This window comes from Perognathus longimembris, chromosome 24, assembly GCF_023159225.1.
Source record: "Perognathus longimembris pacificus isolate PPM17 chromosome 24, ASM2315922v1, whole genome shotgun sequence".
Taxonomy (NCBI): domain Eukaryota; kingdom Metazoa; phylum Chordata; class Mammalia; order Rodentia; family Heteromyidae; genus Perognathus; species Perognathus longimembris.
In genome coordinates this window covers 26,861,289-26,883,060 of record NC_063184.1, presented here as the reverse complement: position 1 = coordinate 26,883,060, position 21,772 = coordinate 26,861,289, and the positions used below count along the sequence as shown (strand labels likewise).

The window sequence follows — 21,772 nt, the reverse complement described above, 5'->3', positions numbered from 1 at the left end:
TGCCAACTGATAACACAATCTCAATAAAATTAGCAGACTATATATGATCTCTCTATTATAAATAAAACCATACCTCCTATCTCGATGAAGTTCACTCTGAATAGAAGTCCGAGAAGCTATAGAAGAATAAACAAAAAGTTAGCTTATATCAAACATCATGGAATATATGAATTTTAACACCTCTCAGTAGAAAAATAACTCAAAATGATTTTATATGGCACAGGCTAATTATAATTATGTGCTAAAATTAGATAAGAAAACACAGATTTCAGAAACTCCCCAAAGTACATTCTGTAGTTCTGAAAATAATTTGAGAAATGAACAGAGAAAGGAAGATAGCTATTAAGTATATTAAATTATTAAATAGAAATTACATGATGGGAACATTAGGATAATGACAAAAATAATAATGGGAAGAAAAATACCCTAAGCTACGTCTAACTTGTCTGGAGTTTTATAATCTTTGTATTTTATTATATTATATTTATTATTATCTTTAAATAGTTGTATGAAGGAGTCTCAATTCAGCATGTCAACTTATTAGTAGAGCGCATCTTGATCAGTGTCACTCCCTCCATCATTCTCCTTTCTGATTTTATAATCTTTAGTCTTAATAACTAAAATAATAAATGCAAAAGGTGCTCAAATTATTTTTATAAATGCATTTAAAGACATTATTATATTAAGCACTGATTTTCCCCCTAAAGTCTCAATCTCAGAGAGCTTAATAGTTTAATTTTTCCCCCTAATTTTCCTTTATCAAGTAAATCAAGACTTAATGATACAAGATGGAACATACGTCATATATCGGATTCTTTTCATGTAATATAGAAAATTCTCTTTTTTCTTCCTGAGGTTTGAACTCATGCCTTCCACTTGTTATAGGCAGGCGCTCTACCACTGAGCTATGTCTCCAGCCTCTTATTGTCCCCTGGTAATATTTTAGATAGGGTCTTCCTTCCTTCCTGTGTGTTCCTTGGAGTGCAGCCTGCCTATTTTAGGCTTCCTGTCGTAGCCAGAATGACAGGCATGCACAACACTACCCAACTACTGATCTCGCCTGACTGGCCTCCAATTGTGATCTTCCCAATCTCAGTTTGCCGTACAGCTAGAGATTAGAGGCATGCGCCACGGGTGCACCTGGAGTTGCTCTCTGTCTTTCGTGTCAACACCACATTCTAAGGATCCTTTTCGGGAGGGAAAATCATTCACACACTATCATATAAAGATTTGCGCAAAGGGAGAACTGGTTTCAGATAGAAATGAGTTCACCCAATTGCTTTCTTCACTCCATTATGCTACTTTTTCAATGCTTCTGGGTTGAAAAGAAGCCTGGATGTTTCATTTCTTCTCTCTATTTTCAGCCTCTCTCTGAACAAGGAGCTGCCACAGCTCAAGAGGTAGAGCTGAAGGTGGGAATAAAAGGTAGGAATGAAATTTGAGGGGGGATGGAGCTGCACCGTCTAACCTGGCTGGGCTAGCAAACTTTCGACCCATTGGTCTTGGCATAGAAGATGCTCTTATATCCATAGCATCAACTGGTTTGATTGGATGTTACCTTCTTACCAAGAGCTACACCAAAATGAGGTACCTTTCACCTATTGGAATGTAACGGAACAGAGAGCCCAGAGCCGTGCACGAGGCATCTGATTGGTAGGAAGGTTTTCATTAAGTCCAAGGCTCACCCAATGGGATGTGGTAATGTGCTACAAATCACATTACTACTGGTACTAAAGTTGGGACCAGCTTCATGTTAATTATTGGCTTCATGGTATTGTTACAAACATACCTCTTCCACGGGTCATTTTGTCGTGAGCTATTCATGAATGCTAAAGGAGAAAAAGAAGGGGTTATAGAAGGGGAAAGGGAGAGCTCTCTCTACAAGGACATTAGGAGCAAGACTGACTTGCTGACACTGTTCGTCCCTACTCTGGATACTTAGAAAAGAGAAGCTGATGAACCACAGACTGAGAGGGCAGAGAAATACATGGCTGCAACAGACTGGATCACTTGCTCATACAATCAGAGTCCAAAAATCTGCCTCTAAGTGCAAATTTAAAAAAAAAATCTAAGAACCATTTTGGCAAAAATCAACTTACTACTTCAGTAGGGGATGATTTTGAAGAGAGTGCTATACACACACACACACACATCAGTGAATGAAGAATGTGAAATTTCAGATTTATCTAATTAAGACTTGTTTAAAAAAAGTGAAATACTTAGGGAACACAACAATTAATACAAAAAGAATTAGTCATGATTCTGTTTGGAACTAGAATGATGTAAGAATTTGAAACGCACCCAGTTGCAGATCTTTGTTTAAAAAAGAAATGAAGGGTCTGGGAATGTGGCTTAGTGGTAGGGTGCTTGCCTAGCATGCACGAAGCCCTGGGTTTGATTCCTTAGTACCTACCACATGAACAGAGAAAGCTAGAAGTGGCGCTGTGGCTCAAGTGATAGAGTGCTAGCCTTGAGCAAAAGAAGCTCAGGGACAGTGCCCAGGCCCTGAGTTAAAGCTCAGGACTGGTAAGAAAAGAAAAGAAAAAAGAAGAGTAATGAAGTCTAGTGCCAGTGGCTCATGCCTGTACTCCTAGCTACTCAGAAGGCTGAGATCTGAGACTGAGGTTCAAAGTCAGGAAAGTCCATGAGATGTTTATTCTCAGTTAACCACCAGAAAACCAAAAGTGTTAGAGCATTGGCCTTAAACGGAGAAAGCTCAGGGACAGCGCCCAGGCCCTGAGCTCAAGCCCCACAAAAACATTAAAAATAAAAAAAGGTAATAAAATCATTGGGCACTGGTGGCTCACACATATAATCTTAGTTGCTCAGGAGGCTGAGATCTGAGAATCAAAGCCAGCCTGGGAAGACAAATCCTGTAGACTTTTATCTTCAAATAATGAGGCCAGAAAGGGAGGCATGGCTCAAGCGGTAGAATGTCAGCTGAAAGCAAAAAAGCTGAGTAAAAACTTGAAACTCGAAGTTTAAGCAAGAGCTTGAAGATGGAGTTCAAGCCCCAGTAACAACACAGAAAGAAAAATGAAAAAACAAAACAAACACTTTCACCAGGAGGTAAAGACACAAAGTACAAAGAACTTTTATCCATACATAGGCATTTATTTAGCTTACATAATATTGTGAATAGAGCTCATGAAAGCAAACAAACCAGAAAGAAAAGGGTTATTTTTTTTAAACCTACCAGATGTTCCTAATTGTAGAAAATGACTATATAAAACGATATCGGATCACAGAACTAACTCCATAGCAGATTTTGTTTTGAAACAGTATCATTCTATACGAGAAAGATCTGACTCTGGCTTATCAACAAATGGACACTGAAAAACTAGCTGTTTGTCTGAACTGCTTTATCACTCAGGGTTTAGGATAAGGTACAACTGTGAAGTTATTCATAGAGTCAACAAATACAGTCACTTGCTAGAAACCTAAGTGATCATCTAAAATTACAACAGAGAAAAACACAGAGGAGAACAAAACAAACTTACATCTCTTGATCACTGCTCTGATGGATGACAAAGGTCCTTGGCTAGAAAAAGATAGAAAGAAAACAAATTACACACTCATCAGTCCTTTTGAAGAAGAGCTATTCATAATGCTGGCTCATTTCTGGGACGCAGTATGGTGCCAGGCAACAAGTTAGATACGTCTGTTACTGGCTTATTCTCTGAACAAAACAGAATATTAGAACATTTAAATTGCCTTTCATATTGATATGTTTCATGGGAAGCGAGGAGCCTGAGGAGGAATGTCTGCACTGTGAATAAAAGTTTGCCTTAAAATTGCTTTCCTAGAAATCGACATCTCACGTGTTCCCTTGAGAGCTACACACCACGTGTTCTCGCAGAATGGCATGGAGCTCAGAAGAGCTTATTCTTCACACTTAATATCATCCTGCTTGATGGTCACGTGTCTGTCTCCTCATCCAGATCGAAATAGACTGTCACCTCAGGACCAACAGCATTTCTTTCAGATTAGATTTGAACTATTACTACCTTCCCATGCAATCGGTTTGCTCTGAGTTCTCTTCAGCGATTCTGGTGTTACCCCGGATTGTGGGATGTTGATCAAGTTACAATACCTTCTGCGCCTTTGTTGATTCATTGGTTAAGACTCTCTAACTACAAGTTTATGCTTTTAGGTCAAGGGGAAGGATTTTTGCTTCACGTTCTATCTTTATTCAAACCAACTGCACTAATTGCTTTTTAAACCATTTGGAAAACAAAGATACAACCTTGAAAGTTTACTGAAATGATTTAGGGAAAATTTTATACTTTTTAGAATGTTCTTTAAATTGTTACTTTTTTTGTTGCAGTACTGATGCTTGAACTCAGGTCTTCAGCATTGGTTGGTTGGTGTTTTATCAACGGAGCCATGCCTCCAGTCCAGCATTTTCACCATTGCTTATGTAGGCCAGATATGAAGAATAATAGGAAAGAAAAAGCAAACGATCTTCTTACAGGCCTAACTTTCTGAGAAGCTCCGTAGTTTAGGAGTCTGGGAATAAAGGCTTATACAGAAAAACAACTGAGAGGAATACCAGGAAGCCAATCCAATGACTCATGCGTGCTAGGCAGATATTCGCCCACACCTCCAACTCCACAGAGTACCTCTTGCTAAAGTTATAAACCATAACACAACTACAAAGAACTTACAGACTTAAGACTGTAAGTCTTTAGGGGAAAGTTACTGAGTGCTGAGCTCACTCAGCTTCTCATCACCACAGACAGCCCAACTGTGGTCATTAAGATGGATAATACAACCCTGAACTCCATCAGGGAGTCTTCTACTTCATCTTCTTTAAGGAGAAGCAAATTATGATGATAACTCTTTTTAAAAAACCAACCCAAACAAAAAGACCCTACTTAAGTTACATTAACCTTCTACATAGGTTTTGGGTGTGTGTGTGTGTGTGTGTGTGTGTGTGTGTGTGTGTGTGTGTGTGTGTGTGTGTGTGTGTGTGTGTGTGTGTGTGTGTGTGTGTGTGTGTGTGTGTGTGTGTGTGTGTGTGTGTGTGTGTGTGTGTGTGTGTGTGTGTGTGTGTGTGTGTGTGTGTGTGTGTGTGTGTGTGTGTGTGTGTGTGTGTGTGTGTGTGTGTGTGTCAGTAGTAGGGCTTGAACTTGGGGCCTAGGTGCTGTCACTTAGTCTTTTTGCTTAAGGCTAGCAACTATACCACTTGAGCTACAGCTCTACTTCTGACTTTTTTTGGTGGTTAATTGGAGATAAGAGTCTCGCAGACTTTCCTGCCCAGGCTGACTTTAACTGTGATCCTCAGATCCAGCGTCTTGAGTAGCTAGGATTACAGGTGCGGCTGCCTACAAGCTTTAGTGGTAAGTTTCCATTCTCATGGAAAACACAGCTCTTTGGACTGCTAGGTCACCCTTCCCAGATACTTTTCACAAAACAGTCCTGGATCAGTGGCTCTGTAGATTTTAGTTTTCCATTTCTTTAAATCTATTAAAAAAAGAAATCCCATAAAAGTTCAAAGATTTCAGTTCCACTATGTTACTTAGAACTCCAGCGCATTTAAAATTAGAATATGTTACCCTGTCTGTCTCAGTTCTTCAAGATTTTTTTTTCTTTATTCGTGTCTTGACTCCCTAATTAGACTTCAAGCTTCTCAAGGAGAATAATGTCTTCTACTCATGTTTCCAGTGCAGCTCACTCGACTGAATCATGTGCTCATTGACCTAATGTGAACCCAATCCTACTCGTGTAGAGAAATAAATATAATTTACATGGTACTGGTGACACTACCTACAATCCAATTTAATAAGCAAATCCTGAGGAATCCTTTTGCTGCTGGCTTCATCTTGTTGGCCTCAATTCCCAGTTGTATCTTGTGTATGTGTGTGTGTATATATATATATATATATATACACACACACATATATATATACATATACACACATATATACATATATATACATATATGTGCATATATATACATATATATATATCTTGCCAAAAGTGTGTGTCTAAAGTTTAAAAATGGGTATTTTTTCACAGGGTGTGTTGGTATATACCTGTAATCTAGGTATTAAAGAGATGGAGGCAAGAGGATGGTGAGTTCAAGGGAAACCCCAGCGACACGGAATTCAAGACCAGAATGAGCTCTATGAGAGCTCTTCTCAGAACACAAAAGGCTGGAGAGGGAGCTCAGTAGTGGAGTACTTGCCTAGCACACACGAGGCCCCAGAATCTATCCCCCAGCACCCCAGACATGCACAAAAAAGCGTCTTTCATGAAAACAAAGTCACTTTGACGAACATCTGGAACTCAATGGAGAACAACCATAGATAGAAAACTGGCAAGATTGGCCTTAGTACGGATAGGGCCTTTGACTCCAATACGCTTAATTTGGAAACAGATATGGTAATTTAAATGTCCCTTCATAGAATTTCAGAGGTAATTCTGCCTATTCAGTTATTTCATTGTCTGCTGTATCTGGAGCCAAATCAAATGTTGTGTTGGAGTCTAATGCTCACATTCTATGTCATACAATGCATCATACGGAAGAAACCTCTTCAACACAATGGTGTCGCCTATCACCCTGCTTAACAATTATTTCAGTGTATGTGAAGAAAAGTTCTTAAAAGGAAAAAAGAGGGGGAAGAAAAGAGAACCTAAATACTGTCATCTTTGTTGGAAAACTACATGTACTAGGGTGGCACTTTCCTCTGTCCACTTCCTGTGGAATTCAGGGAAGACCTGGCACACACGGTGACAATCAGGAGGCTGGCAGGGGACCGCACCTGGCAAGAGAAATTAGGACACAGGAAACTTGGCGGGAATTCAAGAGTCATCTGATCACACGGAAGAAGGGAAAATGAAAGGCCAATGTTTCCCAATTGAGAGAGTCTGCGTTTAAAGGCTCAACATCTGTGAAAGGAGAAATGAACACCAAGTCAAACGTCAAGAATGAAGAGTAATAGCAATATGCAAGTTCTCCTCCAACACATGCCATCGATTCTTCTCTTGTTCCTGTGAAGGCCTGCCATGGCAGCAGTGTTGCCTTTGACAGTGGTGGCACCTTTCTGTTGTGCAGCGCTGGGGTGTGACCTCGGGACCTCAGGTGTGTCGGGCTAGGCCTCGTGAGCCTCCAGTCCTCCCTGGGAGTGCCTTTGGATGTCTACTCTAAGGAGAACCGATTTGAACTCTCCTATTTCTAGCTATAAGTTACATTTTCATTTCCTGAGTGCATGAACACTTTTTAACTAAGTCCAGATTAACTCATTTGCTTTGGAGATACTGAAAAATCAAAGGAAGATACGTGTAGATACTTATCTGATTCATGGATTACTTGATTGTTTTGTTTTGTTTTTTTTGGCCAGTCCTGGGGCTTGGACTCAGGGCCTGAGCATTGTCCCTGGCTTCTTCTTGCTCAAGGCTAGCACTCTGCCACTTGAGCCACAGCGCCCCTTCTGGCCATTTTCTGTATATGTGGTGCTGGGGAATTGAACCCAGGGCCTCATGTATACGAGGCAAGCACTCTTGCCACTAGGCCATATTCCCAGCCCTCATGGATTACTTGAATTTGGAGACAGAGAAAGGATATAGGAGAAGAAGGGAAGAAGGATGAAAGGAAGAAACAAGGAACAGACTCCACATAGCATCTAGTCAATTTATTAGAGTAAAAGTGGGAGAATTAATTATTTAACGGAGTTGCAATTAGTGCAGACAAATAAATCAGGCCTCCAACTGGGCAGCATTCTTAACTCACTTTGGATCACTCAGAATTGAACTCTAGAAGTGAGCGCTACATAGTATGGGTCTGTGGTGCCTATTGACGATGTGGCTAAAAGAAAAATAAATCAGTAACAAAACTCCGAGTTCCAGAAGCAGCTGATATTGGAAGCGGCCCACCACAGAATGTGTTACAAACAAGGACCTGCGTGCGTGCCCAAGGACACGCGGGAAGATGCCTTTACTTCATCATGTGATGCTGTCTAGATGAGGCGAAGGCCAGCTCAACTACCCAATGTGCTATCCTCCTCTTAGAAACCCTTACTATCAATAAAAAGCAAAGGAGAGACCCGTGGGTTTAGTAGAAAGGCAGCAATGATAGAAAGAAAGGTTAGAAGCTCATATCTCCATCCTTTATGTGATTAAAATAAAACTGCCATAAGGGATGAGAGCCTGTCATCTTTTTTAGTGCAAAAGCAAATACACATTCCAAGCACCTGAAAATGGATCAACATATTAGCAGATACTTCTAAAAGCTTAGGAAGAAATTAGGTCAGCTTAAAGCCCAAATTTCATATGAAATATTAAGGCCAATAGTTTCTCTCTTTCTTTTTTTTTTTGCAAAGAGCTAAATTTAGATGTTATTAATTAAAAGTGCTTAAATTGTTTAAGATATAGCAAGAAGGCACAGTGGTGCATGTCTGTAATCCCAGCACTTGGGAGGGTGAGATCGGAGGATTACCAGTTCTAGGCTAACCTGATTTACATAGTGAGATTCGGGCTCAATAAACAAAACAATGCCCCCCACCCCAAAAGACTATAGTTTTTTCCCCACACCAAATACATTTCAAAAAATAGCTTTTTTGTTTGTTTTTGACACACAGGCTGATCTGGTTGGTACTTATGGGTTCACAGGATTCTGTTGCCCCCATCTCCCAAATAACTGGGACTATAGTTATACCAGCTTAAAAAATGGTTAATGTAGTTGGGGGCCAGTGGTTCACACCTGTAATCCTAGATACTCAGGAGGCTGAGATCTGAGATTAAGATTCAAAGCCAGCCCAGGCAGGAAAGGCCGAGACACTCTTATCTCCAATTAATCACCGAAGGGGCTGGGAATATGGCCTAGTGGCAAGAGCCCTTGCCTTGTATACATGAAGCCCTGGGTTTGATTCCTCAGCACCTCATATATAGAAAAGTCCAGAAGTGGCGCTGTGGCTCAAGTGGCAGAGTGCTAGCCTTGAGCAAAAAGAAGCCAGGGACAGTGCCCAAGCCCTGAGTTCAAGCTCCAGGACTGGGAAAAACAAAAACAAAAACAATTAATCACCGGAAACAGGAAGTGGCACTGTGGCTCAAGTGGCAGAGCTCTAGCCATGAGCTGAAGAGCTCAGGACAGCGCCCAGGCCCAGAGTTCAAGCACCACAACTGAACCCCCACCCCCCAAATGTTAATGTGTCATTACCTGACTCATGTAATTGTATTCCCTCTCTCTGTATATCACCTTTATAATAACAATGAAGTAAATTAATTATTTAAAACATTGCTCATGTGAATGCTCTGGCCACTCATTCCTCAGCTTATCCACTTGATTAAACAAAAGTCTTCGAGCAGGAAACCCTTCTCTCTTCTAGTAAACATTCAGTGATGCCTAAGCCAGAATAAAATAAGCTTTCTCAACTAAGTTGAGAAAATAACAATAGGACACAAAATGTAAACAAAAAAGCAAAACCTAGTCCATGTACTTACATGGACTAAGGGCTTTAGAAAAGACTTTATTTTACTAATAAAAATAAATATATCTATAAAAACTCACTGCACCAGGTCCTCAAAAAATAAGCAGTCCCTAAAGCAGAGGATTTGACCAGGAATGTAAAGGAAACACAGAAATCGGCTGAGTTCATTCTGCCAACACAAGTTCTTGTTCTCCTCTGGGAATTGCAACCCAAATTCCTGCAGTGTGTAGGCAGGCACAAAGCTTTTCTGCAAATATTTAGAAATGTCTCCATTACACAATCTGGACTAGTAGCTCTCCTGCCAGATAGTTTCTGTTTATTGCAAAGCCATTGGAAAACTTTTGCACTGAATACCAAGAACACATTTGGTAACAAAAGGACATGAAAGTCAAATTAGGATTACTAGTAGGGGTTTGAACTCAGGACTTGGTGCTTGCTCGGCTGGTGCTCTACAATTTGAGCCACACCCAAGCCCAGCTTTTAAAAAAATTCTTTTGGAGATGGACTCTACAGGACTTTTCAGCCTGAAACCTCAGTCCTCCAGTTTTTAACTCAAAAAGAAGCTAGGATTAGGGGCTGGGAATGTGGCTTAGCGGTAGAGTGCTTGCCTAGCATGCATGAAGCCCTGGGTTCGATTCCTCAGCACCACATAAACAGAAAATGGCCAGAAGTGGCGCTGTGGCTCAAGAGGTAGAGTGCTAGCCTTGAGCAAAAAGAAGCCAGGAACAGTGCTCAGTTCCTGAGTTCAAGGCCCAGGACTGGCAAAAAGAAAAGAAAAAAGCTAGGATTTCCCATGTGGAAAAGTTTTGAAGGATGAGATTGGGTTTCTGAGGATGCCTTCCCTGGAGCTTCTCTTTAGAACCTTCTAGAGAAACCATCGAGAAAGAGATGGCGATAAACTTCAGGCCCTGCCTGCTGCTCCCTCGCAGCCTCCGTGGACCGGCCTGAGGAAGCCAAGGAGAGCACTATCTTCAGGAAACAGGTTGGCAACTGAGGGTGTGTGTGTCCTGTACACACACACACACACACACACACACACACACACACGCGCGCGCGCGCACACTGCCACTCTACTCTGAAGCCTTCAAGACAATCAATCCTTCCCTTCTATTTTTCTATTCTCTAAATGACCAAAGGCGACGGGGAGCACGCAGGGTCCCTGGTATGTGGCTCTTACTGTGCGCAGTTACAAGTGTCGTACAGAAGCGCAATCTGTGCCTCTGGAGCGGCTGCCTACCACGGGGACAAGATCAGAGTGGCAAGACCTTGTCTCCAGGGCAGGCATCAAGGCTCTGACACAAAGGTTCTGCATGGAGAGGGGACTGGTTAGGGAAAGGGCTTATCACAGAATAAGATAAGGTCTGATGAAGAGTGTTAATGGGAAGGGATGGGAGGTAAATAGGCAACTGAATGGTGTGTGTGTGTGTGTGTGTACACGTGCGCGCATGTGCGTGCACACACAAGACCATGCGGGCCAGTACTCAAGTATGAACCCATGGCGGAAGTACTGTGCCTTAGCTTTTCACTCAAGGCTGGTGGCTCTACCACTTGAGTCACTTAGGACTGTGTGTGTGTGTGTGTGTGTGTGTGTGTGTGTGTGTGTGTGTGTGTGCAGTAGAGGATAATATTCTCTTAGACTTTTTGTGCTGGTTCTGGGGTTTGAACTCAGGACCTGGGCATTGTTCATGAGCTTTTATGCTCAAGGCTAGCACCCTACCACTAGAGCCACAACTCCACTTTTGGCTTTTTGATGACAATTGGAGATAAGAGTCTCACAGACTTTCTCGCCCTGGCTGGCTTCAAAGCACAATCCTCAGATCTCAGGCTCCTGAGTAGCAAGGATTATAGGGGATAAGTTACTAGTGCCTGGCTGTTTGTTTGTTTTTTTTTAACACTAATTCTGTCCAATTAATTAAGATTCTTCTAGTAATCAGCATGCTTTTGTGGTTTCTAGTCCTAACCAATGGCCAACATTAAAAAAAAAATGCCAGTAAAGTAATTAAAAATAAAGTCTGATCGCACAAGGACATTGAGTAGTTAGAATAAAGCCATCGCAGGCAGACAGAGAGAGGAGCGTGGATGTGTATCTGCTCCCTCAGCTGAGGCACTTCAATATAGATTTGCAAATCTGTACAAATAACAGCTTCTAAATTATGCTGCAGAAAGGCGAAGGACGAATGTAAAATACAACCCAAGGGCAAGTGAGGGAAGAGGCAGGAGGGAGGAACTGAAAGGCCAGGAGTGTCATGCATTCCCTAGGCTGCAAAGAGTGGGCAGTCACCCCCCCCCAAGTCTGAGACAAAGAGATCAATCCAGATCCAACTGTTCCTCCACACCTAACTGCGGTGTGCTGATGGCTTAATGTGAAGCAGCCTACAGACCCCCCCCCACCCCCCCACTAAGTACCATGGCAGGGGTGGGCCTCTGAGAGAATGTTCCCATTACCCAGCTGATACCCCACAGAAATGCTTCATTTCCATTGCCACCCCACTAGGGGGAGACGCAGAAGTCATATTTCTTAAAAACACAGCGAAACAGCACAATGTACATATTCTCTGGAGGATGACGTACAACATTAAATCCTTTTGTTCTTCTATTGCCAAAGGACTTCTCTTCCCCACCAAGCCTATATACACTTTAATTTGTCACCTTGTTTACGGCATTACAGATGCTATAGAAAAAAGTAATGTTTCGCTTATAGCTTGCAAAAACATAATGCCAGAGAGTCATTACACCCAGGCCCTAGTTTATAGAAGTACAGGAATCAAAGCATACGCCTTGGAAATGCTACAGAAAGATCGAAGTTAAACTAAGCCCAGCGGAGCAGGACATTTTAATGCAGATATATGTAGAAAAGGACCAAAACAAAAGTGAGTGAAATCTCTTGCTTCTTAGCTATTCGATTTTGATAAGGTGTCAACATAAAATGCACAACATCTTTATAAGATCAACTAACCACAGGGCACCAAAGCAGAGAACCCAGACCCTGTGAGATTCTCAATGCCGAAGCGCTTGGCTCTGACTGCAACACCACCAGCTCGTGACTCTGAATGAACGGAGCCAGGTGCCACTCTGCGCGCTGGGGTTTGAGTCCGTCTGTGGGTGGGGATGGGGAAGGAGAGGCCTCAGAATGTGTCCTAAAATCTGGTACCAAGCCGTATCACTAGGAAGTTATCTGAGATTTGGGAATAAACACAGATAATATCGTGTGTGTGTGTGTGTGTGTGTGTGTGTGTGTGTGTGTGTGTGTGTCCATGCGTGCATACTCATGCCTATTGAACTCAGGACACTGGAGCTCTCACTTTCACTTGTAACTTTTTGCTGGTTTATTGAAGACAAGAGTCTCTGGGATTTGTTTGCCCAGATTGGCTCTGAGTCTTGATCCTCACTCAGATCATGGGCTCCTGAGTAGCTAAGATTACAGGAGTGAGCTACGGGCTCCAGCTAAGACTCCTGATAATGGTGACCTAAGGAAGGAAGGGTGGTGGTGTACGTTCTTGTGCTACTGTGAAGAGAGATTGTGATGGGTTACTTGTGGAACACTGTAGCAAAAAGGAATAACACTGCACAGAATGAGAAGAGCTTCCTGCAAGTAGCAACAGTGGGGCAGAGCTGTGCATCAAGGTGAAACGAGAATGTTTTCTGAACATTTTTCACTATTCCCTCCTCTTAATTGTCCTCTTTCAGAAACAAACATTTCAGAGCTGGGTTCCGGTGGCTCATGCCTATCAATCCTAGGAATTTGGGAAGCTCAGATCGGGAAGACAGTGGTTTGAAGCCAGTCCAAGCAGGAAGGTTTAGGTGAGACTCCTTCACAACTCATATCTAGGTGCAGGGCTAATCAACTGTCATTCCAACAATGCCATCTAGACTGTTTGCTTTCTGTAAAAATTATTATTATTATTTTTTGTCAGTCCTGGGGCTTGAACTTAAGGGCATATGTGCTCTTTTGGGGCTTTTTTGCTCATGGCTGGCACCCTACCACTTGACCTACATACAGTTCCACTTCTGGCTTTTTGGTGGCTAACTGGAAGTAAACATCTCACAGACTTTCCTGCCCGAGCTGGCTTTGAACTTCGATCCTCCGATCTCAGCCTCTTGAGTAGTTAGGCTCATAAGCGTGAACCACCAGGGCCCAAACGTGGTCCCTGTTTTTAACAACTCTGCTGTTTGGCTGTGAACTCAGCCACAGACCATGTGCAAATAAATGGGTGTGCCTGGGTTCCTATAAACCCGATTCACAAGCAGCTGCAAGGTTCTGACTTGCCCCTCTGATGACCTCTGCTGCGTATAAATGCTATCTTCCTGATCCTGTCCTTTTACAACTTTGTTATTTGTCATCCAAAACTATGTTTCTGAGATGTATCTGTTATCACACATAAGTGCGGTTCCTTAATCCAAACAGTGCTACTCTGAGCTGACCAAAGACTCTTCGCTTGGCCAAACATAGGGCTCCTGAACCTTCTCCTTGGCCCATCCATGCGCTTCTTTGTAAAAATCTCCTTTGAACAAAGAAGGCCAAGTCACTTTTAGCAAGAAGCCTCCATCCTCCATACCCGACCGCCATCTCCGTGTGGTGGACGGGTCCTTCCCCCTCCACCATCTCCGCGTCAGCAAGAATCCTGTTAGCTGCCTACTCCTTACTGTTGTGCCAAATTACACAGTCTCAGCCATACCTGACACAGCCAGGCTTGAGATGTCTGACAAGGAAATAAATTATCATGGTTGCCTCCTCCTCCTTCTCCTCTTCCTCCTCCTCCTCCCCCCCCTCCTCCTTTTCCCTGCTCCTTCCCCTTCTTACTTCCTCCTCCTCTCCCTCCTCTTCTTCAACCCCCCTCTCCCTTCTCTCCCTCTAGCCTCTTCCCCTCCCCCTTGCCATCTCTCCCTCCCTCTTTCTGTCTGAGCAAGTGCTGTTTACAGCAGAGCTACATCCCAACCAGCACATCTTTCACTGACAAAGTAGGAAAAATTTTTTTTTCTTTGCCAGTGTTGATGGTTCACGCCTGTCATCCTAGCTACTCAAGAGGCTGAGATCCAAGGATCGCAGTTCAAAGCCAGCCCAGGCAGAAAGTCCGTGAGACTCTTATCTCTAATAAACTACTCAGGAAGAGCTGGATGTGGCACTGTGGCTCAAGTGGTAGAGTGCTAGCCTTGAACACAAAGGGGCTCAGGCCCAGGCCCTGAGTTCAAACCTCAAGACTGAAGAAAACCAAAGAAACAAAAAAAAAATTTTTTTTTCTTGCATCAATTGGTTACTTAGGCTTTGTCTTGCTCAGTTTTACTGAGGTATTTCTCTTTTCTTTCTGAAGCATAGTTTATTTTTCTCAGACACAAACTTTTTTCAGCTATGTGTACTGCATAGAGACAGCTTTATTTCTTACATGCTTTTGATATATTTCCCATTTCCACTTGCCAAATGTATTACTCTTTTTCTTTATGTCTGGTACTTGTTTGGCTTTGTTGAAAAACCCACTTTGTACCCTTAAGTCATAAAGATATTCTTACACATTTCTTCGAAATGTTTCCGTTTTACTTCTTTCATGTCCTGCAATTCTTGCCACTAGGCCATATCCCCAGCCCGGTGTCCTGCAATTCTTATATCATAAAATAAAACAAACTCCATGTGGACTGTGTGTGTGTGTGTGTTTGTGTGTGTGGTTATTTTGAAATAGGATCTCACTTTCTGCCCAGATGATTGCTTCCTGCATCTGCCCAGATCTTCATCCTCCTATTTATGCTTCCTATTGTAGCTGGAATGACATACCATGTCTACCTTTTTCTGTTGAGATGGAGACTGAGAAACTTTTTTTGATTAGACTGACTTAGAGATCCTCAATCTCAGTCTTCTCTGTAGCTGGGATGACAGGTGTATGCTTTCGTACAAATTGGCATCAAAGAGGATTATGACAGTGATTTCAAAAAGGCTTCAGGGAAACCAAAAGTTAAACTATAATTTTTGAGAAAGAGATTTAAGGGTTTTTTTTTTGTCGTTGTTGTTTTGCTGCCTTCTTTCTTTAATGCTGTAAATTTGCAATGAAGCAGCTATGCTATAAGTCACTGAGTTCTATTATCCAAAACTGGAAGGGTGGCAACAAATTTCTTATTTGTGTTCATGACATAGGACTCCATATTCTATTTTCCTTAGCTCCTGTTTCCCTCTAATTCATTTCCCAACTGCTATTCCATGACATGTTATTTTCACCCCCCCCCCAGACATTATAGATAGCAGCCATATCTGGGAAAGAAAGTTATAAATTCATCTAAGTCCCACTTGAGCATTTTAGCGTATCGCAGAGTTTGAGTGGATCACAGGAAGGCTCTCGTTTTGTGTGAATCAGCAATGCACAGGTTCCTTCAGGTACCTGAACACTTGGCGCCCCTCACCCAGGGCCTCAGGTTAGCTAAGCACACACACTATCTCCTGGCATGCCAATGAGCCACGGGAGAGCATTCTGTGGGACATCAATCTCCACAATGGTGTACCACACTACTAAGGCTGACGTGTGAATTTAGTTTATAGCAGTACAGGAATCAAAGCATATGCCGTGGAAATGCTACAGAAAGATCGAAGTTAAACTAAGCCCAGCAGAGCAGGACATTTTAATGCCGATAGGTAGAAAAGGACAGAAAAAAAGTGCTCAGTCAGTAACAGGCAAATAACAAAACAACAACCAAGGAATCGAAGGTACCCATCAAACCTCTAGAAGTTGCAGAAAGAGAACTTTTCAGCTTGGGGGCTCTGTGTGCTGTACACTTGGTAAAAGCTCTCCTTCACCTTGACATCCCAGCACTGACAAAAAGCAAGCAGACATCCTCGATGTATGCACTGCTCGCTGTGAAGAAGCTGGAGGGTGTTTGGCCTTACAAAAAAAAACACAAACATGAGAACTGGCATTTTTCTTCTCCTTGCTGGGCTTTTGAGGCTGTCATTCTTGCTGCTTAGTGGCCTGAGGAGAACCAAAAAGCCAGCAAAAAGTGCATGACTTTTGTTTATGGGTTTCTGCTTCCTGCTCAGTTGATGCAGCAGGTATTAATGTGCATAGCTGTGGGGTAGGGGTGGGGGTGGGGCGGTCCTCCCAGCCTGAGGATGGCAGAAGAATAGATTGCCAATCTCGCCAGCCACCCTAGAGAGAAAACAATGATCTTCTGCAAAAAACAAACAAACATTTTTCCTTTCTTCCAGGGCATTACTCCTTGCTGCCATTGGCTCAGTGTTCTATCTCATCTGCAGGGAGAAAATATTGACATTTCTCTTTCTTTCCTTAGATATATAGTTGGCACTCATTTGTTTCTTTGGTGGGGGTGGGAGGGGGAAAATGGAAGTAGTGGAGTTTGAACTCAGGGCCTGAGCTTGGTAGAATACCTATTCTACCACTTAAGCCATTCTTTGTCCCCCAGTCTCTTTGCTTTAGTTATTTTTCAGATAGTGTCTATAAACCACACTGTGATTGGTGGCCAATCTTTTTTTTTTTTTTTCCTTTTAATGGTGCTGAGACTCAAACCTAGAGCCTTGTGCATGCTAGACAAGAGGTACCACAAATGGTCTACCAGGAAACTATAGACCCAGCCCCTGGGTTTTTGAGACAGAGTCTTGCTATGTAGCTCAAACTGGCCTGAAACTTGTGATCCTCCTGTTTCAGTCTCCTGAGTGCTGAGATTACAGATAGGTTCTGTAACTACTCCCAGCTCTTTGACCTTTTCTTAGTGCATATTAATTGTGGAAAAATAATAGACTACATTAGACCAAAATAACCCAAAATAGTAGATATTTTCCTACATGAATAAAACGGGCTTTGATCCTATTCACTTTCATTCTTTCTCTCTTGTCCTCTCTTCTGCTGTCTCCCTCTTTCCTAACAGTCCCCCTCCCACTTTTCATGTCTTTCTTAAAATCTAGGCGGCACCTGTGAGAGAGAATATGCTGTTATTTGTCCTCATCTGGCTGATCACACTTAACATGACAGGCTCTATTTCCATTTATTTTCCTGCACATGACATCATTTTAACTTTATAACGACATAAAACTCTACTGTGTATATTTACCGCATTTTCTTCATCAATCTTTTGAAAATCTGAAATACTCTCCCAGCTGTTGTGTGGTTTTTTAGACATGATCTGTATTTCTTCAGTTTGCTAGGAAGAAGTGCTCCCTGCGTGCTGTTGGTGTGCACTGCTGCTGGCGGCACCCAGAGTCACACATGCTAGTCATGTCATGCTAGTGACAGGTCCACTGGACGAGGGTGGTGACCTCTAGCCCTTTCTGACCGCCCTTCCTTCCTGTCCATCAATCACTCAGTCAATCAATCACTTTCTCTTGCCTGCGAGGATTAGGGCTTGAACTCAGGGTCTTGGACTCTTGCTTGGCTCTTTCACTCAAAGCTGGTGTTCTACCACTTGAACCATACCGTCTAGCTTTTTGCTGGTTAATCAACGGTGGGTATTTTTCTGCCCAGGCTGGCTTTAAACCACGACCGTCAGATCTCAGCCTTCTCTGAGTAGCTAGGATTACAGGCGTGAGCCACCCAGCAACTGGCTTGCTTTCACTTATTTTTAAAATAAAGTCTCAGGCTATTTGGTCAGCCTTCGACCTTGATCCTTCCTACCTATTCCTCCCGCGTAGCTGAGATTATAGATATGCCCAACCACTTACAGCTTATTTTGTAAAGGTAGGGTCTCACTAACTGTTGCCCTATCTGGCTTCAAACTACTATGTTCTCCTCAGTATCTGCCTCTCAAGTATCTGGGATGATAAATACAAACCAATGAGCCTGTGTGTGTGTGTGTGTGTGTGTGTGTGTGTAATATATATATCGGGGGGGTCAATAATTCCACTAGTTGATACTTACTTCCTTGCTTTCCTTCTCAACTAGGAGCTCAGATCCATCTAGTACTTTCTCCTACCCTAGACCTGTAGTCAGAGATTCCTCCAGGTGGCAGGGCTCAGCTCTAAGTAAGGCAGAGCATTTATGGGAACAACCCTGCCAGTGTCTTCTGTGTACCAGTCTGCAAGTGTCTGAAGCCAGCTGTCACCTCTGTCCCCAGGGCAACAAGATCAAAGCAAATCTCTTTGGGAGGAGGTAGAAGCAATCACAAAAATTCTTCATTGCGGTCAATTTATGATGACCTGAATCTTCAAGATTTTTTTAAGCGTGTTAAGTGACATTCCCCCCATCTCCTTCTGCTGTCTGGTGTTTCAGTGTAAGACTGCACATTAAATATTAATTTTTTCAATGTATTATCTTTCACCCCTCCAACTTCCTGTCATCCATACTTCTCTACATGCTCTCAATGCTCTTACTTTTGTTTCTCGCCTTTCCTTTCTTATTAAAAAGAAAAAAAAAGTCCATCCTAGCCAGGTGCTGGTGGCTCAAGCCTATAATCCTAGCTACTCAGGAGGCTAAGATCTGAGGATTTCGATTTGAAGTCGGTCCAGGCAGGATAATCCATGAGACTCTTATCTCCAATTAGCCACTAAAAAGCCAGAGTGGAACTATGGCTTAAATGGTAGTGTTATCCTTAAGTAAAAAAGCTAAGGGACAGTACTCAGGATCTGTGTTCAAGCCCCATGACTAGTACACACATACACACACACACACACACACACACACACACACACACACGCACACATACACACATACACAGTCTTAAAAACTGTTTTATGGGTTTAGAGGCATAGCTCAGTTGGTAGAGTGCTAGCCAAAGAGCAAAAACATCAAGTACTGAGTTCAAGTCTCAGTATCTGAACAACAACAAAATAAAACAACCCAACTGTTCTATGATTATGATAGTAAAAACACCATTATATGTGTGCCAAAACTCAAGACTATACAATTTTCTAGTCTTACTGATTTTGATTTGCAATTGTGCATTTGTCCTCTAAGTAATAGACTTTTCAGAGATTTTATATTTTTCTTAATTGAAGTCAATACATTCAAGAGTTTGATTCCCTAAAGAAGCATTATGGTGGGGTTGGGAATGTGGCCTAGTGGTAGAGGGCTTATGTAGCATGCATGAAGCCCTGGGTTCAATTCCTCAGCACCACATAAACAGAAGAAGCCAGAATGGTGCTGTGGCTCAAGTGGTAGAGTGCTAGCCTTGAGCAAAAAGAAGCCAGGGACAGTGCTCAGGCCTTGAGTTCAAGCTCCAGGACTGGGGGGGGGGGAGGAGGGGGGAGGGAGAAGCATTTGTTGGTGGCCATCAGAAACTACCTAACAAGACCTTAAAAGAAGCGGGGGGGGGGGGGGGGGCGGGTGTAGTGCCTCAAGCCTGATGCCTGACATCTTAGCTGCTTGAAAAAGGGAGAATGGGAGGATAGCAGGTTCTAAGGTTGAAAAGAAAAAAAAAAGACCCATCTCAACAGACATGATACTGTGAGCTTGTTATCTCAGCTATGGTAGTAGCATAAATACACAGATTATTGTCCTGATGGTCAAAGACTCAAGAACCTATATCAAAATAACCAGAGTAAAAAGGGCCAGAGGTCTGTTCCAAGTGACCTGCCTAGCAAGCACAAGACCCTAAGTTCAATGCCCAATACCACACTTCCCAATAAAAAAACCTAAAATAATCCATTTGGATATGCATAATATATAGATGTACATGTATTGCACAACAACACTGTAGCTGTAGTGAGCTACCTCTAGTTGATAGAAGGCAAGCTAGATTATTTTTTTCTTTGTCCTGGGGCTTGAACTCAGGGCCTGTGCTCTGTGCCTGAGCCTCTCTGTGCTCAAGGCTAGCACTCTACCACTTAAGCCACAATGCTGCTTCCAGCCTTTCCTATTTATGTGGTGCTGAGGAATCGAACCCAGGGTTTCATGCATGCTAGGCAGGCACTCTACCGCTAAGCCACATCCCCAGCTGAAGCTAGATTTTTTTTTTTTTTGCTGTTGTTTTTTCATGCTGTGTATTATTGCTTTTTCTAAGTTTCTATAATGGAATATTAGTTGTATGATTAGGCAAGCTTCAGAGGGAGAGGAGGAAAATAAGGCACCAAAGGAAGGAAATGAGAATAAGATAATCTTTTACGAAGACATTATCTGTCATTGATATGAATTTTCAAAGTAAAACATCTTCCAGAGTTGGGGAATCTTACAAGTTTACTCAGGAAATCAACAGTATTTTCCTTGTAAAACTTCTCTGAATGCCCCAGAAGATTTCAACCTAGTAGCAAACCCTGAAGTAGGCCCTGGTTGTGCTTCCAGACCGTGTGTGTCCAAATGAGAAGTTTCATATGGGATTATCAGATACTATAAATTCTTACCTTGAAGAACGATGCTCTGGTTTATTTCGTTCGTTGCGATCTGCGAAGAAAGAAAACAGTTACAAGGTCAAAATGTGCTTTAGGAGCCATGGAAAAGAAGTGTGTGTGTGTGTGTGTGTGTGTGTGTGTGTGTTTTAATTTTAAAAATTATTATTATAAAGGTCATGTACAGGGGGGTTACAGTTATATAAGTCAAGTGAAGAATACAGGGTTTTTTGTTTTTGACAATGTCACCCCTTCCCAGTTTTTCCCTCCCAGAAAGAAGTTCGCAAATGCCAGCTATCAAACCATCAGTGTTCCCTGGGACTATTCACGACAGTGGGTGTGCCCGACAGCCCTCTTCCTCAGGGGTGAGAACACCGGCCAGACAGGGAGGAACGGGCGCACCACAGGGACCAGGCACGAAGACGGTCCAGGCTTCGTTAAAATTGTCTACTTGGAAAAATAAATCCTTCCATGTATTATTTTGTTTTAAGAGATCTTTGCTGTGTTAAACACTTCGCTAAAACCAAAACACATTTAGCTAAAGAAAGAAAATAAGGAAACTGAAAAGCCACAGATTTCTCAGCTCAAAAAAAAAAAAAAAATCATTCTATGAATCATGGCTGGCAGAAGCTTCTAAGAGAAAGGGAGGGGGAAGAATGAGCAATGGTCTACATCTGCAAATGCACTAGAGAATGGCCTCCTCCTTAACTCTCCAGTGCCCGGAATAATACAGAAGCCACATTTCAATGTTTCACCAATAATGAAGTATAATGTGCTACTTATCTATACTTCTTGGTTGTCCCAATGGGGAGGAAGGGGCTCTAGTGGTTAAGTGGCCAGAGGTAGTATTTAGGGTCCTGCAATGCACACAAAGAATTCTCTAGAATAAACTGCCAAGAGTGCCAAGGTTGAGAAATCCTGCTACAGGATAAGAATCGAGAGGAGAGCTGCCTCAAGTCTGCAAGAATTCCTCCGGCTGGCTCTGAAAGGGCATGGCACAGATCTGAAGACCATCACACACACGGGAACTACCGAACCCCCGAGCAGCCATTTTTCAAATGGGAGGCACATTTTCCCCCAGTAGATGCTTAAA

The 21,772-nt window shown here is 42.5% G+C and overlaps 1 protein-coding gene across 2 annotated transcripts in view; it reads right to left on the bottom strand.

Moving 5' to 3' along the window:
* Sh3d19 (SH3 domain containing 19) overlaps positions 1-21,772 on the bottom strand; it is a 95,531-nt gene that overhangs the window by 34,177 nt on the left and 39,582 nt on the right. For both annotated transcript variants that reach the window (XM_048333829.1, XM_048333830.1), the window contains exons 2-4: positions 20,695-20,734; positions 3,501-3,541; positions 74-116 (exon numbers count right to left, since the gene is read on the bottom strand). In XM_048333829.1, the coding sequence (XP_048189786.1) occupies positions 74-116; positions 3,501-3,541; positions 20,695-20,734 (124 nt within the window). The remainder of the gene's footprint in view (positions 1-73; positions 117-3,500; positions 3,542-20,694; positions 20,735-21,772) is intronic.